The sequence below is a fragment of the Onychomys torridus genome, chromosome 14 (assembly GCF_903995425.1).
Source record: "Onychomys torridus chromosome 14, mOncTor1.1, whole genome shotgun sequence".
In the NCBI taxonomy this organism is placed as follows: Eukaryota; Metazoa; Chordata; class Mammalia; order Rodentia; family Cricetidae; genus Onychomys; species Onychomys torridus.
Window position 1 is genome coordinate 67,917,166 of NC_050456.1, and position 26,056 is coordinate 67,943,221.

Consider the following 26,056-nt stretch of genomic DNA (forward strand, 5'->3'; position numbering starts at 1 on the left):
AAACAGAGTGGCCATCTAAAAAGCTAGATCCTTACTTCTTGTCATACTCAAAACAAAAACTCTATGTGGATCAAAGTTCTCCAGACAAAAACAAGAGCCATGAAAATACTAACGAAGAAGGAAACCAGCAAATTCCTTTCTAAAGGTAAGAGAACAGAAAGTCTTTCAATTATGACTCAAAATTGAGGCCATAAGGACAATTTTAAAAATAAATTCTACTATATATAAAATTCAGTTTGTTTGATAAAAGCATTGTAAACAAAGTGAAAAAGTGAAAAATGGGTAAATAGTTATCACAAACAGCAAATCTTTCTAAGAGGTCTTAGGAACTAAGAAAGAAAATGAGCAAAGAGTACAAATAAGTAATTCTCAGAACTATATAAACTCCGAACACATTATATGGCTCTTCAGGAACATGAAAAGATGCCAGCCTCAGGAGGGAAAATAAAAACAAAGTTGACCCTACTGCTCTCCATTAAAAAATACACAAACATCCAGAAATTGGATGATATACCAAGTACAGAAACACACACATGCATGCAATGTATCTGACACAATCACAGATGGTTACAACACAGATTCAGCCCAGATGGTTTTTCTATTAAACTTGAAAACAATACATGTATAAGTTACCTCTGAAGGAACAACAGAAAACAAAACTACAAACAACACTTAAGGACCCAGTCAGAGGGAACTACACAAGAACACAATGAAGTGGAATAGAGTACTATTCAGAAATTTAGAAGACCAAGGAAAACCTTTAAGAATTGGTATGAAGCTGACATAACTTGTTTGGTTATATTAACCATGCTTTAATATGCTAAAATCATAGTTTCAAAATACCACACAGAACGTATTTACTTTTTAGGGGAGAAATATACAAGTATAATGAATGACTCATATAGTCATCTACTAATCCAATTTTAGCATTTCTGAATTAGTAACAACCAGATAACAGATTTCTTCTAATGCTTTACAATATGAAATATTCTTACTGTATAGTCCAGCCCCAAATGTCTAACTTCAATTTAACCTTTATATCTAACTTCCCAAATACTGAAATTCAGTAGAAGTAAAAATAATCTAAAAGACATAGGCAAGGAAGTTTTCCTGGACTGGACAAACCATTTGTAATTTGTTATGTCTGAACACAGACTTATTTGGTAGCTGACCACAAACTCTTTGTAGTTGCCCTCCAGCAAGATACAAATCTAGGCTGATCACGTGTTGACAGAAGAAGACTGCCTGAGTTCCTGGATGAGCTGTTCAACCTCTATTCCACTCTCAGCAGACTTCATGTGCTGCTCTCAAGGAGCACATATACTAAAGGATGGGAAGCCACACTGGAGAGAAATGAGGTGGCCCAGCCAACAACAGCACTAATTGTCAGATAGGAAACTCTATCTACCATGGATCTTCTGACCGAGCTAGCTCTTCTACTACATACCATGTAAGTGAGAACAGTCTAAAGCTGTAGAGAAATGCCCTTCCCAGCTCCCCAGAACCTTAAGAAAATAGATCATTGTTTAGCTACTCCATTCTAGGTGGTTTGTCTGACAGCTATAGATAAATTCAACAACCGAGTACTGAGTAAAATAAAAACCTATTAGTTAGGAAATGTCTTACTCACTGTTCAGTTGCTGTGAGGAGACAGCATAACCAGGGCAACTCTTACCAAAGAAAGCATTTATCGGGGGCTGGCTTACAGTTTCCTGGTCATGGCAGGGAGTATGGAAAGCATACAGGTAGGCACTGGAGCAGTAACTGAGAGTGCTACATCTTGATTCGGAGAGAGAGAGAGAGAGAGAGAAAGAGACAGACAGACAGACAGACAGAGACTAGGCCTAACCATTGGCTTGCACAGCTGTCCTGTCAGCCCAAACCTGCACACTTGAGAACTAAAGCACAAATCAGAGCCCCCCAGGCCATCAAGTTCCTTGCATTGCTTGGTTGCACACTGAATAATCAGGGAGTGTGGGAAAGAGGTGTACAAATTTCTTCAGGCTGGGGGCCTCACTTCCAAAGCGAGATGCTAACAGAAATGCCACCACAAAGAGAACGAGAGGCAAAACAATTTCTTCTCAGTCCATACTTTGTTGCCTCAAGACCTAGAGAAAAATGTTCTCATAGAAAGTATGACGACAATGGACACTTACCTAAAATGAGATGAAGTTTGGTCTCTGTCTGGAAAGCATAGTGCAGTGTCACCAAAAATGGCGACTGTCTAATGTGCTCCAGAACTTGTCGTTCTGTCCTTGTGTGCTCTGTAGTTTTAGCCTTTTGAACTATTGTTGCCTTTTTCAAAACTTTCATGGCATACAGCTTTCCAGCATCATGACCGCTTATTTTACGAACTAGAAATACTTTCCCATAAGCTGAAAAAGAAAAGAAAAAAAATTCCCATAAGCTGAAAAAAAAAAAAAAAAGAATTAAAATGCTACATTGGCAGAATGGTAATTTATGGAAATAAAATTAATGCACCCAGCCAACACACACACAAAAACACTCTTTCAAGGGAAAAGCATGCTCGGTACTGTTTCAAATAGTTCTTTGATAATTTCTTCAGCCTTTTACCGAACATATTTTTAGGTCTAACCTCCGGTATTTACATATTTAGCCACTGCTGATGAAGTTCTGCTTTCACTCTAAATGTTATCCTCTTCTCCATATTTTTAGGTCTGAGAAACTAACTGGTACTATGTATGGTCCGCTATCCACAGTCCAATTCAGGAACAAGTAGGATATTTCTGACATCAGGTAAAACCTTGAGGTATATATTTGCTATTGGAGTTCACTCTTCTTTTTCTTTCCTCCTTCCTTTCCTTTTTATTTATTAATTTTAAGAAGGGGTCTCAGTACGTGCCCCCGCCTAGCCTTGACCTTATGTCCTTCTACCTAAGCCTATTAAGATCCAAGATTCCAAGCGAGTATCATTACTTCCAGTCTCAAAGAGTTGTTTTCCTTTTCCTTTTCCATCTTCATATGGGTTATGTTGTATGAATGCTGGCATGTGTGTGAACATGCTTTTTCACATACATATAGAGGTCAGAAGTTGATGTCCAGAATCATCTTTGACGGTTCTTCTACTTTTCAGGTAAAGTCTCTCAATCAAATCCAGAACTCACCAATACAGCTAGTTTTGCTAACCAGCTTGCTCTGGGGATCGTCTCTCCACCCTCCAATCTTGCTGGAATTACAGGCAGGTCACAAACTCTGGCCCTCATACTTGCATGGTAAGCTTTAACCACTGAGCCATCACCCCACTTCTCCAAGGCAGTTCTTAGTAAGAGTCTAATACATACAAATAAACGAAGTGCTTCAGGTGTTCCTCTGTATTTATTCTTTTAGAACCAAAGCAATATAAACAGACATTGTATAAAACAAATGAGATCTTTACAGTTAACAAATGTTAAAATACCCCAAACTGAAAGCAATATAAATAGAAACCCCTTTAAATCTCTAGGCAGAAATAATTTACAGCTCCCTGGGTCATTCTCATTATGTGTTTCATAAGTGAAGGCCATGGGAGGCACAATCCTGTACGTGGTACTGCTCCTCCAATGGAGGAATTAGAGCCTTGTGGGAAGAGCAGCTTCCTTGAATTTTTTTCCCCAAAGAGGATAAGGAGGTAGGAGGGGGGAGGAGGAGGAAGAAGAAGAGTATGAGGCAGAGAGAGCAGAAAAGGAGGAAAAGGAGGAGGAGGGCTTTGAAATTCAAATGTATCTTGGAATGGTTATGCTCAATTCTATTTCAGGAATTAAATGATGTACTCAAACCACTTTGAGTTGGGCTCAGTTTTGATCCAGGTCACAGTTACTATTATCTTGCTCATAGCTCCCTGTATTTAGCCCATAATTCTATTATCATCCACCTACTAGAGTAAGAGAGCTTCATGGGAAGGACTCTGTACTCTGTGATTCAGTTCTGTTCTTTAAGATCTAGCTTGGTAGTGACACTTGATACGCCACAGATCAATGCTAGACTAGACTAATCCTGAGAGAAAGATTGCAACACTTGAGGTAGAATAGTCCATGCCAGGGTCTCAGCTAAACACACCCTTCTACACACCAATTCACTTTTCACTCAATCCTCACCAGGGAAGTGTACTTTCAGTAGTTCTGTGTCAGAGATAAGGGACGAGTTCAGAGTAATTAAGGAACTGGCCAAAACCCTTGATCTAGAGAAGAGGTAAACAAATGAACAAGTGTGTAAAGAAGAGCCAGCCCCATTCCCATCCTACTGCCTGAGCTGGATTCCTCCATCCCCAGGATTCTAGTTCATGGGGACCAGAAAAAAGGGGCTCTGCTCTATGGCTTCTTCCTTGCTCCCTCACTACCTTTCTCTCTCTTAGAAATTCCCAGGATAATAAAAGAAAAGAAAAGAAAGGAAAAGAAAGGAAAGGAAAGGAAAAGAAAGCAGCAGCACAGCCCTGATTCAAATGCAAGTAGTGCCTTCCAGGCTCACTCTATCTGTAAAAGAATGAACAAAACCAAATTCCTCCTGAATGCTGGAAACCTGATTTTCTAGATTATAATAAACCGGTGCTATAAAATGTTTAACATACTCTGGAAGACAGAAAAACTTCAGAAAAGTTTGTGTTATATTTAAGTATGTGATAATTACAGGTTGAGATCTCAAAGGCTGAAGTGAATCAAGAAAGAAAATTACAACTTTCAGGATCTAACAAATCAACCTAAAGAATGAAACTGGAACGGCATATTTTGTACAGCAGCAATGAAACCAAGATAGCATTCTAATGAGCTGTACTTTATCTTCCAACAGAGGCAGCCACTATACAAACTGGGGAGGAAGTAGAGTCCTATTCAGGCAGGCCTGGTGCTTCCAGGCTCCTTACATACATACATAGTACCCACCCCCAACTTACATTCTCCCGGATGCCAGTCTCTAGAATGACATAGTCCTACAAGTTAGGAGATCTATCTAGTCTCTGGAATGTCAGAATCCTTTCTACATCACCAAAACACCTCAAACAGCTTCTTCCTAGCACACCGTATTTGTCTGTAACAAAAGAATGTGGATTCTGTCACAGATACAGGGGAAAAGCACCTAAAACATAGTACTTGTCAGGTACTTCAGACACATTAGCTTTTTCTGTTCTTAAGACATCTTCCTAAGAGGTGCTGGATGATCATCTCAATTAATAGAAGAGGAAATTCAACTACAGAACAATTGCTCCCTCATTTATATCACATTAACCCAATGTAGCCCAACTTTTAGGTGCCTACTCTTAGCTCTGCTTCTGCCGAGTCCCTTAAAATGAGTGATCTTATCAGAAAATAAATAAGAAACCAGATGTTAAACAGAAACCACAATGCAGGTGAGGCATTCTAACAGTGCAAAGAATCTAGTATTACTACTTCTGAGATAAGAAAATTTTCCAAGGTAACCTATCATTTCATTGATGATTAGCTCTATATGGTAGAAAATATTCTTCATATTGAGTAGAAACAGCTTTGTTCTTAATATTCTTTGTTGGTCCTTCTATATTATCTGGATAAAAAAAAAAGAATGTTACTCTTTTTTAAAATAACTTTTCAAAATATTTAAAAGCAATAGCATTCAATCTCTCTTACTTTTTAAATCAATCTTCAAGTAATATGACCTTGAGACCTCAGTGTTCACTGACGTGTTCTGTTCGTTTGTAAACACTGTTTCATTCATTCCTGTATCTCTTTGTTTCAAAGCTGTATTTTATTCCAGACAAGCATAAAAGAGCATAGGATGACAATGTATACTGGCTAAATAACAGGCAATCACTCTTATTGCCATGTGTATTTGTTACTCTCCTCCCTGCAGTGAAGAAATGCCTAACAGAAGCAACTCCAGCAGGAAGTTACTGTGGCTCACAGTTTGCGTGCACACTTCCTCATGACGGGAAGCATGTGAAGGCACAGCTACAGGACCAGGACGTAGCTGGACTGAAGCTTATGGAATAGCGCATCACATCCTGTAGCCCACAGTTTAGTTTGAACAAAAATAACCATGTGATTTTTCTATTATCATGATCAAAACAAATGATAAACAGTTTATTTGGCTTATAGTTCCAGAGAGATAAGAGTCTCTCATGGTCGGGAGGTATGAGAGCAGCAAACAGAAAGTATGAGTTCAGCAGTTGAAGCAGAAGCTGGGGGCTCATTTCTTGAACTGTGAGCAGGAAGCAGAGTCGAGTAGAAATGGTACAGTCCTTAAACTCTCAAAGCCTTCTTCACTGACACTTCCTCCAGCAAGGCCACACCTCCTAAACCTAGCCAAATAGTGCCACCAACTAGGGACTATTTAAATGCCTGAGACTATGGAAAAATTTTATCACTCAAATCATCATACCAAGAAAAAAAAAAACACACTGAAAATGTATTTACAGTGTTGGGAAATTTCACAAAATTTTTCTTGATTCAATTATCATTTTATTTGTAGAATTTTAATTTATTAAAATATTCGAGTAGGGTCTAGGGAATTGGCTCAGCAGGTAAGAGCATTTGCTGCACAAACATGAGGACCTGAGTTCAAATCCCCAGTGCTAGAAAAAAGCCAGGTGCAGCCAGGCACTGTGAGGCGAAGAGACAGAGGCCCACCAGGGCTTCTGCAATGCAGGTTCACTCAAAGACCCTACCTCAAAGGAATAAAGGACAAAGGGATAAAGCAAGATATTCAACACTCTCCTGTGCCTTCTGCAAGCACACAAGGGAAGGGTACATGCACCAAGATACACAGGTGCATATAAAACACACACACACACACACACACACACACACACACACACACACACGCAAAATAAATGTTCAAGTAGTCTTTAATTTTAAATTTCAATTAAATTTGTTTAAAAATATTTTTATAGTCTACCTATAAATGTATCACTTCTCCAAGTACTGTAGTTTAAATATAAAATGCCCTATGTAGTCTCATGTGTTAACTACTTAGCGGCCAATGACAGCTCTACTCATGGTGAAAACTTTAGGGGGTAGGGACTAGTTGAAGAAGTTTGGAAGTTATTATACCTGGTCCCCTGTCCATTCCTCATTCCTTGCTTCCTGTCTGCTACCAGGTGAAAGGCCTCTATCATTTGCTTCCACAAACATGACGTATTTACTGTTCTCACAGGTCCTCCCCGCCCCCCACCCCAAAAAGCAATGAAGCCAAGGACTAGGGAATCAACAAAGCCAAAAACCTCTGAGACGGTAAGCCAAATAAATAACTGTTCCCTTTATATTGTTCTTGGAGATATTTTAATCACAGCTACAGAAAGTTAAATAACAATGAAACAATCGAATGTAATTATTAAGATATGTAAGCTTTATATTTTTGTTCACATGCATTATTTTGAGTGGAGTACTCACAGGTCATAAAAGGTTAAGGGCCACTGTTCAGAAAGCCTCTGGCTATGTCCTTTCATATGCTGCTGAAGCTGAGTGTGATTTTCTCACTGTGATTCCAATGCTATAACCACCTTGAGACCCCTGTTCCTGTCACTCAAAATTTTTCTATTGCTCTTTAAAAACTGTACACCATACAAACCTCTTATTATTTAAGTTCATATCAAACTAATTTTTTAAGCAGCACTGAGAATTCCCAAGACTGGCATTCTTTCTCTAAGTGGGCCTGAATGATCAACCCTTGTGCCTATGCTTCCCATATGCTTCCCATATGCTTCCCACCTGTCACTGATACTTGCTGCCCTACAGGTTTACACATTTTATATATGTTGCTCTGTAGTACACTATCATTAAATATTACATAAGCCACAGAAATTGAATGAGAAAAATGAGGCTGACTGTTCAGAACAGATTAGATAAAAGTAAGACATTTTAAAAAGGAACTTCTAAAATACTAAGTGCGAGAAAGGCCAAGAGAAAAACTAAATCCAAGATGCCTGTGTAGTCAGATTACTTCAAATGTGTCTAGTTCCTACTCCACTTCAAAGAATCTGAAACTGTTACTTTTAGATGAAGTATTACAAGTGTGACTTTTAGCAAACTAAACCATTACAAGGCAGTTCTCAAACAATCAGCTGAATATTGGCAACAAATGCATATGGGTACATTTGAAGTGAAAACAAAAAACAAAAAAACAAAACAAACAAACAAACAAAAAGGTGTTCCAAGAAATACATAGAACTGTTCTTCTTTAATGATTCCTGCTTTCTTTGACTAACCACAATTCTCAATTGCATCAAACAAGAGACTGTCTAATAACTAAAGGATTATACTATTGCTGAAGTGTAATCCTCTTCTCCTCCTGGATTATTAGAATCTTTTAAAAAGGGCCAGGCACATCAACTTTTCAAGTTATGCTTTCCATCTTGCTTTCATACATAACCTGATAAACACATCTTTTGTGTTGTCATCTAACTTAAAAAACACCCTCTGTGTTCAAAACACTCCAGTCCTCATTGTTCTTAAAATCCAGAGCATCTTTAACAGAACCCCAGAAGTTTGAATTGGCTGGCTTATCCTCTCAATCCCCACATTCCTGCCTTGACACTTGGCTTATTTCTGCAGACCTTGGTTCAGTCATCCTTTTCTAATTTCTCAGATGAGCATAACTCTTCTTATTTTACACTCTAATAACCCAATGCATTCTTTTCATTAAAATGATCATAAATATACTTTTACATTTAATTATAGGATTACTTAATTGACTTTCCACTACTCAATGAATTAACAAAATCCCAGACGAGGTATGACTTTACTTACTTTTTCATTAGCAAATAGCTCTGGAACTCATACATCATAGAAATCCAATGCTAAATTCTCCATCAAACATCCAACAAAATTCTTTACATACCTTGAAAGAACAATACTCAACTTCATATGGAAAAACAAAAGACCCAGAGACCCAGAATAGCTAAAAATAATCCTATACAATAAAAGACTTCTGGAGGTACCACCATCCCTGATTTCAAACTGTACTACAGAGCTGTAGTAATAAAAACTGCATGGTATTGGCATAAAAACAGACACGTTGATTAATGGAATCAACTGGAAGAGTCAGACATAAATCCACACATCTATGGACACTTGATTTTAGATAAAGAAGCCAGAAATACTGAAAACAAAAGAAGCATCTTCAACAAATGGTGCTGGGCTAACTGGATGTTGGGTCGTAGAAGAATGCAAACAGATCCATATCTATCACACTGCACAAAACTCAAGTCCAAGTGAGTCAAAGACCTCAACATAAAACCAGATACACTGAACCTGATAGAAAAGAAACTAGTGAATAGTCATGAACACAATGGCACAGGAGACAACTTCCTGAACAGAACACCAATGGCACAGACACTAAGATCAACAATTAATAAACGAGGCTGACCTCATGCAACTGAAAAGATTCTATAAGGAAAAGGATAATGCTGTTGTGGTTTTTTTGTTTGTTTGTTTGTTTACTCTTTGGTTTCTTGGGGGGCTCATCACTCAGATCCCAAATAAATCACACAGAGGCTTATTCTTAATTATAAATGCCTGGCCTTAGCTTGACTTGTTTTTATCCAGCTTTCCTTAACTTAAATTATCCTGTCTACCTTTTGCCTCTAGGTTTTTTCCTTCTCTTACTTCTGTATATCTTACTTGCACTCTTACTCCATGGCTAGCTGGTGGCTGACCCTTCTCTTCTCACTCCTTGAGATATCTCTCTCTCTCTCTCCCCTTGATCTTTCTCTCTTCCTTTCTTCCCAGACTTCTATTTATTCTCTCTGCCTGCCAGCCCCACCTATCCTTTCTCCTGTCTTACTACTGACCGTTCAGCTCTTTATTAGACCATCAGGTGTTTTAGACAGGCACAGTAACACAGCTTCACAGAGTTAAACAAATGCAACATAAAAGAATGCAACACATCTTTGCATAATTAAAACAAATGTTCCACAGCATAAACAAATGTAACACATCTTAAAATAATATTCCACAACAGGACACTGTCAATAGGACAAAGCAGCAGCCTACAGAATGGGAAAAGATTTTCACCAACTCCACATTTGACAGAGGGCTGATCTCCAAAATATATAAAGAACTCATGAAACTAAGTAATCCAATTTAAAAATGGAGAACAGATATAAACAGAGAATTCTTAACATAGGAATTGCAAATGGCCGAGAAACACTTAAAGAAATGTTCAGCATCCTTAGCCATCAGGGAAAAGCAAATCAAAACAACGTTGAGATTCTATCTTACACCTGTCAGAATGGCTAGTATAAAAAACACAAGTGACAGCTCATGCTGGTGAGAAATGTGGAACAAGGGAAACATTCTTCCACTGTTTGTACAAGTGCAAATTTGTACAGTCACTTTGGAAATCAATATGGCAGTTTCTCAGAAAATTGGGAATCCAGATACCTTAAGACCCAGCTCTTGGGCATATACCTAAAGAATGCTCCATCCTACCACAAGGACACTTGTTCAATTATGTTCATAGCAGCTTTATTCATAATAGCCAGAAACTGAAAACAATCTAGAAAAGGATAAAGGAAATGTGGTACATTTACACAGTGGAGTATTACTCAGATGTTAAAATAATGACATCATGAAATTTTCAGGCAATGGATAGAACTTGAAAAAAAGCATTCTGAGTGAGGTAACCCAGAAAGACAAACATGGTATGTACTCACTTATAAGTGGATATTAACTGTAAAGTAAAAGATAATCATGCTACTATCCACAGACCCAGAGAGGATTTAACGGGGGATGCAAGGATCTCCCTGGGAAGGGAAAATAAAATATATTTTGCTTGTGGACTGGAGGCTAGGTGGGGTTTGGAACAGGGGGGGAATCAACTGGGAGAGGGCAATATTGGGAGAAATTAGTGGAATTGAAGAGCATTCTGGGGGCTAGGTGGAAACCTAGTGCAATGGAAACTCTGTAGAATCTATGAGAGTAACCCTAACAAAGACCCCTATAGTAATGGGGGAATGGGGGACATTAAGTCTGACCCAGCCATCTTCTATAGCCAGGCAAAGCCTTGAGAGGGACACCAACGCAGCCAACCTTTGACCTAGTTTGCCTTGCCTGCAGTGTTCTGGGACCAGAGCCTACCAGAATCCTCACCAAAGAGACCAGAGAGACTTCATCCAACAACTAATGGGAGCAGATGCTGAGTCTCCCACAGCCAAATATTAGGCAGAGCTTGGGTAGTCCTGTGGAGGAGGAGGAAGAGGAGGAGGAGGAGGAGGAGGGAGGAGGAGGGAGGAGGATGGAGGAGGAGGGAGGAGGAGGGAGGAGGAGGGAGGAGGAGGGAGGAGGAGGGAGGAGGAGGGAGGAGGAAGGAAGGATCAGAGAAACCAGAGGGGTCAGGGACACAAAGAGAACATGACTCAAAGAATCATTTGACTGGGACTCATGGGGATTGTAGAGATCAGGAAGCCTGTAGGGGTATGACCTATGTCCTCTGCATATATGTTATGGCTGAGTAGCTTAGTGTTCTTGTGGGACTTCTAACAGTAGGTGTGGGGGCTGTCTCTGACTCTTGCCTACTTATGGGATCCTTTCCCTTCTATTAGGTTGCCTCATCCAGCCTTGATGTGATGTTATATGCCTGGTCTTACTGAGCATATTATGTGATGTTTGGTTGATGTCCCTGGAAGGCCTACTCTTTTCTGAGAGGAGATGGAGGGGGCATGGATCTGAGGAAGAGGGGAGATGGGGGGCAGAGAAGGGGGGAGGGGAGAGAGGGGATACTGTGATTGAGATGTAATATATGAGAGGGGAAAAAAAGAAATCCAATGCTAAGTGTGTGGAAAGAAAAAATGATTAAGCAAACAAGCAGACAGGAAAACAGCAGAGAAAAGAGTTTTCTAGAGTGTTACTAAGTGTCTGCTGATGACTTTGATTTAGTTAAAGTGGGTCTTTATAGACAATCTTGTGATTTAGATCTGTAGCACAGAGCAATAGCTGGACATTTTAGAAAGGACAATGGACTGTCATGAAGTAAGCCCTTTTAATTCTAGTGTTAAATCTGAGTTCCTGCTACACTCTGGTGAAAGTGACCTCAGGAAACCTAGCTGCTAGCATTTTAGAACAGGAAAATCTTACCATAGTGACATCTATATATAGCTTCTGCTTATACTCTGCCACAACTATGTAAGAACTAATCACAAGGCCTGGCCACACCCCCTTCTCAAGAGCTAATCAACATGGAAAAAAGAGATGCTTTTCCACATATACCATGACCTGGCCCAAACCCCCAGCTCCAAAGGTCAATCCACCTGCCCATGCCCATCTGCTTCCACGTTGTTTTGGTCACTCTTCTGCTGCTGTCATAAATACCCTGACAGCAGCACTTAAGAGAGAAAGGTTTACTCTGGCTAACAGCTCATGGCACAGTCCACCATGACAGGAAAGTCAAGCAGGAGGTTTTGACGCAGCTGGTCACACTGCACTCATCCTTAGGAAACTAACGCAACACTGAGCATGGTGGCACACACTTTTAATCCCAGCACATTTATTATTTATAGAGGGTGGCATGTGCATGTCTTAATGTGTGTGGAGGTCAGAAAATGATTTGCAGGAGTCAGTTCTCTCCTTCTACCATGTGGGTCCTGAAGATCGAACTCAGGCTTGACAACAACTGCCTTTATCCACTCACCATCTTTCCAGCCCTTCCTGTCACATTTTTATTATAATTATTATTTTCAATTTTACGTGTATGTGTATTTTTCCTGCAGGTGTGTCTGTGTATCATGTGTGTGCCTGATGACCATGGAGGCCAGAAGAGCAGCCAGTGGTCTTAATTGCTGAACCATCTCCCCAGTCCCTCTGTCACTTTTTTATTTTTCGAGACAGGGTTTCTCTGTGTAGTTTTAGTGCTTGTCCTGGATCTCATTCTGTAGACCAGGCTGGCCTCAAACTCACAGAGATCTGCCTCTCCCTGGCTCTCCCTCCTGAGTACTGGGAGGCACCACCTCCCAGCGCCTCTGTCACTTTTTAATATATGTAGTATTTTCAATAATATCTTTTTTGCCAAAAAATGCCATTCCCATTATTTAATGCTCATAATATAGAAGTCATTCGATAATATCAGTCCTTGTAAAGTCTGTCCACCAATGTTTTTATAGACACTGGGCTATGTATCAGTAGTGGATGATGATATCAATATAATAGGTCTTCCAAGCATTGAGAAATGAAAATAAGATCAAGCATTCTATAATCACTTATGAAACATGTTTTCTCTTCATAAATATATACAAGCATGTGTATCTGAATGTAAATAAATCTGAGCAGAATAGAGGAAAGAGGGAAGGAAAGAGTGCAGAGTGAGGAATAGATTCCAGTGCCAGACTACATGGGTTTGAAGCCTAGATTTGCAGTTTACTAACTGTGGTATTGGTAAATATTTAATATACTGTCTCAGTTTTTACTAGGGTTAGAAACAACTCCTCTTCTACATAGTCTAGGGATTAAGTTAACTAGAAGAGGACCTGGCAGACAAAAAACACTGTGTTAAGTATTAGTGAAAAAAAAGTATGTGTATCTTGTGTTTTTACACATATGTCAAAGTAATATTGAGCTGTGTTGTGGGATAATCTTTTGTATACTGTGAAGATGTGCCTGTTTTACCTCATCTACCTAAGTCACCTTCTGGTTGGTTTAGTAATGGACTGAATGGCCAATAGCTATGCAGGAAAGGAATGGCGGGACTTCTGGGTAGAGGTAGGAACTCTGGGAAGAATCTGAGGCAGGGGATTTGCCATCCAGACACTGAGAAAATAGGACGTACAGTACCAAGGAGAGATAATCAGCCATGTGGCAGAACGTAGATTAATATAAATGGGCTAATTTAAATTTTAAGAGCTAGTTGGGAACAAGCCTAAACTAATGCCAAACTTTCATACTTAATAAAAAGTCTCTGTGTCATTATTCAGGAGCTGACAGTCCAAAGAAAGACTGGCTACAGAGCTACAACACAAAAATGTACCTACTTTTTGCTAAGTGACACTGAAAAAAAATTAAAGCCCCTTCAAGCCCCAAAACATCAGAGAGTATTGCCACTACTGTTGGGTGTCCACTAGATCTAAATGCTAAGACCCTCTGTTGAAGACACCACATGCTTTGGTCATAGGACATTAAGAACTCAAGTTGGAATTGTGCTAGAAGATTCTTTCCCACTGTCTAGCGCTTTTAGTGTCAGAAAGTGTTATGCTGGCTACTGGGGGCGGGGAGATGGTCACCAGCAACATTATTCAGCTGTGGACCCTGCATGCTAACACTACTGATCTGCCAGGAAAGAAGAGCAGCAACTCTGCTACAGGAATAGCCAAACACTTTCTGACTGGATTTGAAGCCTGTTCCACACATCTGGTACTATAAACCTGGTCAAAAGCTCATAGCTGGGAAGGTCATAGGCCTTAATGTAGAAACTCCTATTACTATTTTGCTAAATGAACTTCAAACTGCCTTCTAAATATTTATGTTTATGACCATGATTAGTGCTGTTTTTAGCAGTCAAAAGTTTTTGTTGTTGTTTTACAGTGGACAGTAAATATTGCACAGACCATTAATTAGTTGATGTGATAAAAAGTGATTGCTGAATGCTCAGCTATAAATAACAATTACTATTACCCCCTTAGGGCTCAGGGAACATCATGGAAGAGAAAGAAAAAAAAAAGAACAGGAATACTATAGAATGCAGATTTTCTGCTATCATATGGTGTTCACATTCTTGAACTCATGGCAGATGTGACCAGCTGAACAGGACCCACCAATACTCTGCCATAGAGAAGGGAGGTGTTCATGAGGCCCCACACTCCCTCCCTGAGGACCTATAGGTAGCTAATGATTACTACAGGAGTTGGTGAAGCCACTAATAAGGTGCTATTTCTTGTGCTTGGTACCAAATAACTAGAAAATTCAGAGTATTGGTACAACTGAAAAAAAAAAAACAACAACATGTTTTACTCAGAGTTTTAATAAGATCCTCTGGGAATCAATTCCATGGATAACTTTTTCCAAATCTAGGTCAGAAAAAAATCATCCATCTATTTGATTCCCAAAGGATCTTATTAAAAGAAAAAGCTTCCAATGAGAAGCAAGAAATCAAGGACAGCATATTCATAAATAATGTTCACATACTCTTATTAATCAAAGTATCTTAACTGCTATAGGATGCAGATGTGAACAATAAGCCCCCACCCCAGGCTTGGCACACTACATCCCAGATGCCTTCATTTCTAATGACCCACTCTAGAAATGAAGCACTCCATTTTCTATTTCACCGCCATCCAAGCAGCCTGTGGCCAGCAAATACATGGAAAAAGAAAGCCTGCTTCCTCTTCCTATCCAGAACTACCCAGGAATTCACGCCAAATCTAGACTCCAAGACACAAGCTTGCTTAGGCTCCTCCCCATCCATCACACTTCCTTCACTCTCCTCCTGAAACACTCTCAGAATAAATCACATGGACCCAGACCTGTCCCTGGGCTGTTTCTAGTTATATTTCCAAAACTTCATATGGCATCAATAACAAATAAAAATTGTTATTGATACCACAAAGGCAAAGTCATTCAATACCTTTCATATGGCTCAAAATATCATAAACATTTAACCTCTAGGAATTATATACACATTGTAAGCTTACACTGAAGCATAAGGAATAGTGGATGCAAAATTATAAATTTTTGAGTGACAAGTTAACGAACATACACTTTTAATCATGTTTTTCATAGGGACACTTCCCAAACATTTAAGAGAATAAGATGACAAATGATGACTAATTTATCAAACTATTTAAAACAATCTTTTACATGACTCAACTAAAGTTTTTCCCTGTATCATGTCATTAAAAAGCAGGTAAATATCTTGCTGGGCATGATGGTGCATACCTTTAATTCCAGCACTCTGGAGGCAAAGGCAGATGGAACTCTTGTGAGTTCGAGGCCAGAACACAGTGAGTTAGTTCAAAGACAGAGTTATGTAGTGAGATCCGGTCTCAAAAAAAAAAAAAAAAAAAATCTTTAAGTACTTCGTGTAATTTCTGGTTTATAGAATATGGTTAAGACATATCACAGACTACATTATGCAGGCAGTTCACTGAATTTAGAATGAGCAAACCAAAGGCAGTCCCTATTGCCTACATCATTACTTCCACAGAACAACTGGTAAGATCTGTTGGTGGTTCGATGATACCATCCACATGAGAAAAAAAAAAAAATTCTTTTTAGGAAAGCCCCAGGGAGGTGGGTGGGAAGAGGGGAAGAGATGGTACTGCTCATTAGACACCACTGTGGGTAAAGTCTAGACTTTGATACTTAGCCTCATTTCAATTTTCAATATACTGTAAGTTTTAAGTGTAATGTGTCTTTAAAAAGAGAACCACTACTCTATGCCCAGCACCCAAAAAAGGTTAATGCATATGAATGAACAAATGAATGAATGAATCAATCAATCAATCAAAAAAGCAAACAGGAATGACTGAAAATTTTCAGGAAAAAAAAATGTATGATTTAATTGTACTTTAGAAAGTCTCTTACTGTGGACAATGGACTAGCAAGGGACAAATAGACCCCAAGTGCTGTGGTGGCTGCAGATCCCTGTTTCTGGACTCCCTTTAGGCTTCACAATTCAATACTGTGTTAAAAAGGGGTGGGGGGGTTGGTGATTTAGCTCAGTGGTAGAGCGCTTGCCTAGCAAGCACCCTGGGTTCAGTCCTCAGCTCCGAAAGAGAAAGAAAAAAAAGAAAAAAACAAAGATACTTCCGGAGGCAAGAGAAGCTGGGAGCTAGCAGTATGCTACACTGACCTTTTAGGAGGAGGAGCACTTTTCCCTCTAGCTTCCACAATAGCTAGAACATATGGCACTTACAATGTATCAGGCAATCTGAGCATTTTATTAGTCATTGTATGTATATCTTAGAATATAACTATTAGTCTACAATATACTGTTTGAGATTTTATTTACTTCAGTAAAAAAAATTTATTTGCTTACTTATTTTATTTATTTACTTCAGAATCCCAATGGTTGAAGTTAGAAGAAGAAAATAAATACATTCTTTTCATTTGACATGTTATTCTTAAGGCAACATTCAGGGTTGGGGATTTAGCTCAGTGGTAGAGTGCTTGCCTACCAAGCGCAAGGCCCTGGGTTCGATACTCAGCTCCAAAAAAAAAAAAAAGGCAACATTCAAATCAATGTCTTACAACTGCTAATAAAATCTCAACTTCTCAGCATTTCATTTACAAACTATTGTTCACTACCGAGTTTTCTTAGAAATATTACTTTAGTTAAAATTACTCCCAAAAATGCTAACAAAGTAAGCAATTACATGAAATAAGTAGAAATCTCTCCTCACATGGAAGTCTTAAATTTTTTTCTTCCAACTTAGGATACAATTTCACTGTAAGATTTTCTAATCAATAAGTAACCTATTAAAAGTGATCAGCAGCCAGGCGATAGTGGCAAACACCTTTAATCCCAGCACTTGGGAGGCAGAGGAAGGCAGATCTCTGTGAGTTCAAGGCCAGCCTGGGCTACAGAGTGAGTTCTAGGAAAGGCGCCAAAGCTACACAAAGAAACTGTCTCAAACAAACAAACAAACAACAACAAAAAAAAAAAAACAAAAGAAAGAAGTGATGATCAGCATTCTCTCACTCTAGTATACATTTCTAGACTAAGGGTTATATTTAAGACTTCATGAGAAACTAAAGGAGAAGACAAGATTGAAGAATTTATTTATTTTAAAGTTTCTACATTATGAAAAGTAGTCAACAGATTAGTAACAGACTAAAGGAATCTCAAGAAGAAATAAATCAACCCTCCAAATAAAAATTTATGAATATTATATGAATTTAAATGTAAGGTTTTTTAAAAAATGAAAACAGGACAGAACTTGGGCTGGTCTTATACAGCAGGCCTATAACACAGATACTCAGGAGGATCCCATGTTCAAGGTCAGCTTAGGCTAGAGACTGAATTCAAGGGCAGCCTGTATGACTTAGTAAGATCTTGTCTTAACAGAAAGTTAAAAGAGGGCTGATGGTGTAGCTCAGGGGTGCAGCTACTGCCTACCATGCACAAGCCCAAAGTTCAGCCTGCAGTAAAAGAACAAAACAGCAGATCTTCCATGTTCAAACGTCCAGCAATGCTACATTTAAGCTATCTCTAGTTCAGAATATATAAATGTTAATTTATCGGAAAAGAGTTTTCAGTTTTACTTCCCAAGAAAACCTTACACCAACATAGAGATATGATATTCTATTATTCTAAGTGGTGCTGAAAAAAATTATCTTTTTAAGAAGGTAATAAGACTGAAAGATTAGTGGTGAAATTTTGAATAAAAATTGATTTTATTATATTCATAATAAAAGTGTCTACCTACTCCATTTAGTCATCAAAACTTGGATTTTGAATTCAGAAATGTCTACAATGACATTCCTTAGTTATCCCATCTTCTCTTAAGAGCTGCTCTGTCACCGATAGAAAGAGAAGCAGCATCTGTGGCTAACAATAGATCCATTAGGCAGAGTGAGGAACATGAAATGGAGACGGATGGAGAAGCACAACATGACAGTGACACACTTCCTCACCCCGAGAGCTGTCTTCAGAGCCGGGAACAAGACATGCAAAGGCAGGGAGGCACGAGTCAGAGGACCAGGTGTGCTGAAAGAAGCCCAAGGTTTGGCTTTGCAAATACCATAGACAATTTTCACAGACGGGAAATGGCTTCTGCTCTCCTCCTTACACTGCCCTGGCTTGCTTTGTGAATCAAGGTATTAGTGTCCTCGAAAAATCAACTGGAGGAAATAACCTTTTCCTGTTTTCTAAGTTTTACAAACTTCGCATTATCTTCAAGATTTGGTAAGTTCTTAAAACTGTACCAAGCACTTTCTTACTTGGAAGACTTTCACTCAATCGACCACTTTAGTGTTATAGGACTATGTACATTTTGCTAGTCTCCTTTTTAATGTAAGGTTTTTATGTAAGTTTAAGACAGGTCTTTCTATGTAGCCCTGGCTGTCCTGGAACTGGCCATAAAGACAAGTCTGGTCTCGCACTCACAAAGATCTGCCTGCCTCTGCCTCCAGAATGCTAGAATTAAAGGCTTGCACCATCACCCCCAGCAGTTTGGTAATTTGTACACTGAAGATTCATGTGTATTTTATGGCATGTACCTCAGAACCTGAGTTCTCAACACCTCTGAAATCAAATGTGATTTTGTCCGATATTCCAGTTGTCTTAGTTTAATTACACGAATGAGACATTATGATTATGGTCTTCTCGTAAGTAATGCTGGGTTTATTCTGTTACCTCTCAGCTCTTTTTGTATCTCAGAAACTCTTCTGGCATCATTTTTCCTCCTCCTAATAGTTTTACAAAGATTTTTAGTAAGAAACTATTGGTGGAAACATGCTCAATGTTTATATGTTTTAAAGGTCTATTCTGGTCTATGAAGATAGCTCAGCATGTCAATTATTTGCTGCCTCAATCATGAGGATCTGAGTTCGATCCCCAGAACTTACATAAAAAAGCAAAGCATGGCTACACTCACTCATCATCAGTGCTAGGAAAGCAGACAGGAGGACTCCTGGGACTTGCTAGCTGGCCAGCCTTGCTTCATTAGTGAGTACCAGGCCAGTGAGAGATCCTGTCTCAAAACTCAATGTGGATTGCTGCTGAGGAACTACACCAGGGTTATGCTCTGGCTTCCACATGTGGAAACACACATATACACACATGCTCATGTGCATGCACACACATACATATATGAATCTATTTTGTCCTCACTCCTGGAAAACAGTTTTGCTAAGGACAGAACTCTAGACTGACAGTCATTTCTCTGTGCAATTTACAAAGAGTAGTACCCTATTCTTTCCATGGTTGCTGTTGAAGACAACAATTATGATTGAGTTAAAATAACCATTTCTTTATGTTACAAAGTATTTCCCTGGCTGCTTTGGGGTATGTGTGTCCTCATGTTCAACCAGCTTCTCTCATTTATTTCCATAAGAACTTCTTACTTGTCTGCTGATTTTTCTATGTTTCCTAATTCTCAGAATTCATGTTTTATCAACCTTCAAAATACTCAGCTGTCATCTCTTTAAAAAGGTTTCTCCTCATTCTGTTATCTCCTTCTGTAACACTTGGTTTCTCCTCATTCTGTTATCTCCTTCTGTAACTCTTGGCTAGACAACTGTTACATCTTCTTGGTCACCCATGCTTTAATCTCACTTTTTATATATGTTAATTTTCCCTATTACATATTGTAGTAGGTTTTGAACTACCAACCAGCTCCCCAATCATGACACTGAGACTTATTATTAGTTATGAATGCTGAGCCTTATCTTAGCTTGTCCCATTAGCTCTTATAACTTAATTTAACCTGTTTCTCTTCATCTACATTTTGCCACAGGATTTTTTAAACCTTTCTTTCATTCTGTATGTCCTACTTTTTTACTTCCTTCATGTCTGGCTGGCTGGGGGCTGCCTGACTAGGCATCTTCCTCTTTTTCTCTCCCATTCTCTCTTCCGTCTCCTCGAACCTAGATTCCTCCTCCCATTTATTCTCTGACTGCCAGCCCCACCTATCACTCCTCTACCTATCTATTGGATGTTCAGCTTTTTATTGGACCAATCAGGTGCCTTAGGCAGGCAAAGTAACATATCTTTACATCATTAAACAAATGCAACATATACAAATGTAACACACCTTTATATAGTTAAAGAAATATTCCACAACAATGTATTCTGCCTATTTTTCTCAAGTTATCTAATCTATCTTCCTATTCACTAATTCTTTTTATCTCACCTACTATTGAACAAACCATAGATTTTATCATTTGAGTAGGTATTTTCACACTAATAATAGTAGTACTGGTTATTTAAGTAGTATGCTGATCTATATCATAAGTAGCCCTTTAAATTTTTCTTTTTAATTTTTATTTGTGTGTACATATGTATAGAGAGTCCAGAAGAGGGTGTGAATCCCCAGGAGCTGGAAGCATAGACAGTTGGGAGTTACCCAATGTGGGTGCTAGGAACCAAACTTAGGTCCACTGAAAAACAGCAAGCACTCTTGGCCATCTCTCCAGCCCCATGGCCTTTTTAAGAAGAAAAAAGGAATGAAGGGAGAGGGGAGAGAGAGAAGAAAGGAAAAAGGGAGAAAAGCTGCACAGCTTTTTCTTAGCATGTCTTTTCATTCACTCATTCTCTTCTATTTTCTCTTTTTTGAGATAGCCTAAGCTGACCCTGAAATCATAAACTTCTCCTCACCTTCTAAGTGTAAGGATTATAGGCATGTGCCAAACTCAGCATATTTTTTTTGTTTTTTAAAAAGATTTATTTATGTGTATGAGTGTTTTCCCTGCATGTACTTATGTATGTGTATCATGTGTATGCCTTGTGCACAAGGAAACCAGAAGAGGGCATCTCTAGAACTGTAGTTATGGATGGTGGTAAGCCACCACAGGAATGTTGGGAATTGAACCTGGGTCCTCCACAAGAGTAACAAGTGCTCTTAACTGCTGATCCATCTCTCCAACCCTATATCTTATTCTTAACAGTAAGATCAAAAATCTCTGAGCTGTTGATCAAAAGATACAGTTTCAGGTCAACTGAAGAATAAGTTTTGTTCTTGTTGATTTGTTTGTTTGTTTGTCTTTTGAGACAGGGATATATATATATATATCCCTGGCTGTCCTGGAATTCGTATGTAGACCAGGCTTGCCTCCAACTCAGAGATCTGCCTGACTATGCTTCCCAAGTGTGGGAATTAAAAGTGTATACCGCCTAAAAACAATAAGCTTTAGTATTATACTATTGTGTTTCATGGTAACCATAGTTAAAGATAATAATGTACTGTATATTTCAATATTGCTAACAGATTGTTTTCACAACCTTACTACATAAAAAGTCAGTGAAGGATAAATATGTTAGACAGTAATCATGAGTAAATCTCCATACAACATATAAGTAAGTCAAAACATTACATTCTACTCTCTAAATATACACAATTATTTTCCAACTGAAATAAGGTACTAAAATAAACATAAGCATTTACATCATATTTCACATCTAAAATAAAGAGTCTGTGTCTGTACTGCTTTGCTGCTTCCATTCTTCAGACCTGCTGCCTTGCTCTTTGTATGTTTGCAATGTGTACAGTATGGTCTTAACTTGTATAACTTTAACACTTCCTTTAATATCTAGGTAAAGGCTTGGGAAATGGCTCTGTCTGTAAAGTGTCTGCAAGCAGGAAGCCTAAGTTCAAATCCCCAAACAACATGTAAAATCTGGGTGCAGTAACACTCATCTGCAACCTCAGTGCTGGGGAGCAGGAATGGAGCTCACTGGTGAGAGAGCCTAGTAAAATTGCTAAGTTCCAGGCTTAGTGAGAGACAGAAAGAGGAAAAAGAAAAGGTGAGAGAGAATGAGGAAGACATCTGATGCCAACTTCTGGCCTCCACACACAGGCACATATATACATATATACCTGTGTACATGCCCCCCTACACAGAGAGATGAGTTTATTCCTACTAAGAGGATTGATGTTTGCTTTATCTAGAAACCATTGTCACAATTTAAATTTCTGTTTGACTTTAATTACTACATAGTACACAGTATTGAAGCTGCAAACCTGTATGATGCCCAGCTTTTGGCTGAGCAAGCTTCGAAGACTTGCATTTCTTTTGTGTCCCTACCCTCCAATGTTGAGGCAGAAAGCTTCTCCATCCCTTTGCAGGCTGGATTTTTTTTTCTTTTAACGAGAAGCTGTTGTCTGTATCTCTCCCATGCCTTACATGAATCTCCCATACCAAACAAGCAAACTGCAAATTTTAAAACTAGCTCACTTTTACTGCAGACTTCCCAGCAAAACTTGTGTCTTTAGGGAGCTTATTTAGTTCTCTAGATTCTTGCTCCCATTTACTCTTTTGAATCTAAGGATTTTCTGTATTCTTGTCAGTTAACCTAAGCAGTCAGTGGTAGACCTAGTTTTCAAAATATATTTTATCTAGCACTTTGGGAATTTAATAATGAAAGGGGTTTTCAGGACATCTCAGCTGTCAATTTAACTCAAAAGAGAAAATAAAGTATCTTTACATTTCCACTTCTGTAACTGGAACATTCTGCCATATAAAACTGCCAGATCAAAGAATAGAATTAGTTTTACAATTCTTGTTACATGCATACTGTACAATGCAATATGAAAACTAATTAATATTTCATTTTCATAAGATGTTTAAGAAAGTTTAGAAGATGCCAGGAGTTACCTATTGTCACTGATTCAAGTATCATGTGGCTTTATCTATACCTGGAATAAAACATGATTTTGATATGAGGGCTTTCCTGTAACTTACTTTTTGGAGTAACTGGTGTAGTTCTACTGAAAAGGTAAAATGAACAATAACTGAGTTCATGAATGCGGAGGTAAAACTATGCAAACAGTTTCTTTTGGTCACTTATGCTGCTAACTTCTGCTTTTAATAAAGGCCATAATAAAAGCTAACATTTCTAAAACTTTAATATGGAAAAATATCTAAATTCTTTTCCAGAACATAATCTCCAAAATACAGACAAGGCAAATGTTACAAGTTTTTTTTTTTTTTAAAAAAAGGTAGTCTGCTTTCAAATATTCAAGGATCACTATAGAAGTCCTGTAATTTGAAGTAAATAAACTCATTCAATCAGCATTTACTGAGAAGCTACTGTGTACAAGTAATTACTCTTGAAAAATTAACCAGAGAAAATTTCAGAGGTGGACAGACTGCTGTGTGGCCTAAGGGCTCTTTATTGAGCCCAGCTACACTCTTGAGAGGCTGCCTAGCTGCCCACTTGGTGCTCCTGCACCTTATCAATCCTACTATGACCAAAGTGAGCTACAAATGGTGGTCTGCAACAGAGGCAAAGAAAGGTTTTATGGAAGAAATTAGTTGGCACTGCCACAATTCAGTGAAGTAAGACAACTTGAAAACCTGCCTTTCTTAATAACTTAAGACTCTCACTACCCTGTACAGATTTTGTGTGGAAAGACAACTGTCAAACATTTTAGGGCATGAGTGTACTGTACACATAAAGGTCAGAAGACAACCTGCAGGAGTCAGTTCACTCCTTCTACCATGTGCATTACAGGTATCTAAATCATGTGGACAGACTTGGCAGCCAGTACCTGTAGTGGGTAGCCATTCCAGCTTTGACCTGGAAGTTCCAACCCCCACTGAGGCTTCAGTAAAGGTCACGCCTACAAGGCAGGGCTGAGAGAGGACGCTGAAGACCCGAGTTCTGGATGTGGGGGCTCTCTTGGTTCCTGGACCCTGGATGCTGGAGGTAGACCAAGCAGAGTTCTCCAGAAAACACTGCCAGACTGCCCCAGACCCTGCAACCTACCTATCCCTTCAATTGTAAGTTACACCACAAAATAAACCTCCCTTTTAACTACATGGAGTTGCCTTAATAATTTTACCAAGCTCAGTCAGTAGAGCATGGAACTCTTAATCCCAGGGTCGTGGGTTCGTGCCCGACGTTGGGCGCCAGATATTGGTGAAATTATTAGAAGATGAGGCCTAGCTGAAAGAAGTGACTTCCTGGGGGGATGGATCCTGAGCATTATAGTCTCACCTAGTATCTGCCAAAGCCCTCCTCCCTATTTCCTGATCCACAGAAATGTGAGCAAGCTGCTTCATGTTTCTGCTCCCATGAAAACCACTCTGCCTTCTCACTATCAAACTGTTAAGTAAAATAAACCTTCCTCCCGCAAGTAATGTCTGTCACGTAATTGGTCAGTGCAACAAGAAAAGTATGAATACAAATGGTGAACAAGGACTGAGACAGCTTTTATGGAATAATGTCATTTTCTTGTGATGACTTCATTCAGCTTGACATCAAAATAACAACATTCAGTTTAAAACCAAACAGCATTCACTTACATGTTTCCCAAATGGAAATCTACTTCTATTATTATTTTTTAAACATATGAAGCTACATAAACCTCATGAACCTTAAGTACTTATGAAGTAGTAGTTAATGAATGCAAAGAGGTTAGAGAACTAGCATTGTTAGATGAATGCAGTTTTAGTATTTTAATATGGGTATTTTTTATTTCCATTAAAGAGAAATAAACTTTTGATGTTTAAAGGTGGGAAATGTGGTTGTGTACAACTTTAATCTCAGTTCTCAGTAAGGAGGTAAATGGATTTCTATGAGTTTGAGGCCAGCTTGGTCTACATGGCAAATTCCAGGTCAGCAAGGGCTACATCACAAAAAAAGCAAATGATGGTGATGATGATGGATGAAATAAGAAATGACAGTAAGAAAATTAAGATCTTTGTATTATATATTATATAGTGGATTTCATTTATGAAATATCTTAGTTTTTCTGCCAATAAAATAAAGACAATGATGAGGGAGAGGTATGTATCCAAAGGCTGTTTTCCTGAAATAGCAATAAATTCTAGTGGGGAAAAAAATGTGCCAAGGGCACTGAATTCCTGTAATTTTATGTTGCCCAGCATTGGTCTGTGCCTTCCACTTAAAGAAGGCCAAACTGGGTTTATCCTGGGATGCTAAAACAAAGTTGGGTTCCAGGTGTCAGCAAATGAGCAGGTAAACATAAACTACACATGAGCAGACAAGGGCCACAAGACATCCAAGAGTTCAAATATGCTTCCCATGGGAGGGTCTCCTTAGTTGTGAGAGAAAAAAAATAGGCTATGTACCACGTGAAAAAAAAAAAAAATCTGTGGCAGACAATGTCCAGCTTCCCTTCATCCCCATTTAGGAGTGTTCCTGGCTTCTCTGGCGGTAGAACCCTGGTTAAGCTGAGAAGCTCTTCAAAACACCAAGATGCTACAAACTCTCCAAACAGCACAGACAAAGGTGATATTTATATTTGTAGTATTTTTCTGTCTCAGATTTCTTTCTTTATTTGGTTTTTTGAGAGAAAATTTCTCTGTGTAATAGCCCTGACTTTCCTGGAACTCTCTCTGTAGACCAGGCTGGCCTCTAACTCAGAGAGATCCTCCTGCCTTTGCCTCCCAAGTGCTGGGATTAAAGGTGTGCGCCATCACCGCCCGACCTATCTCAGATTTCTTACTGACACAAATTGTTAAAACTCAACCTGTAGTAA

General features: G+C 38.8%; 1 protein-coding gene across 2 annotated transcripts in view; it reads right to left on the bottom strand.

The window, feature by feature from the left end:
* The window catches only part of Rps6ka5 (ribosomal protein S6 kinase A5), a 157,124-nt gene that overhangs the window by 79,856 nt on the left and 51,212 nt on the right, over window positions 1-26,056 (bottom strand). For both annotated transcript variants that reach the window (XM_036205822.1, XM_036205821.1), the window contains one exon: window positions 2,157-2,375. In XM_036205822.1, the coding sequence (XP_036061715.1) occupies window positions 2,157-2,375 (219 nt within the window). The remainder of the gene's footprint in view (window positions 1-2,156; window positions 2,376-26,056) is intronic.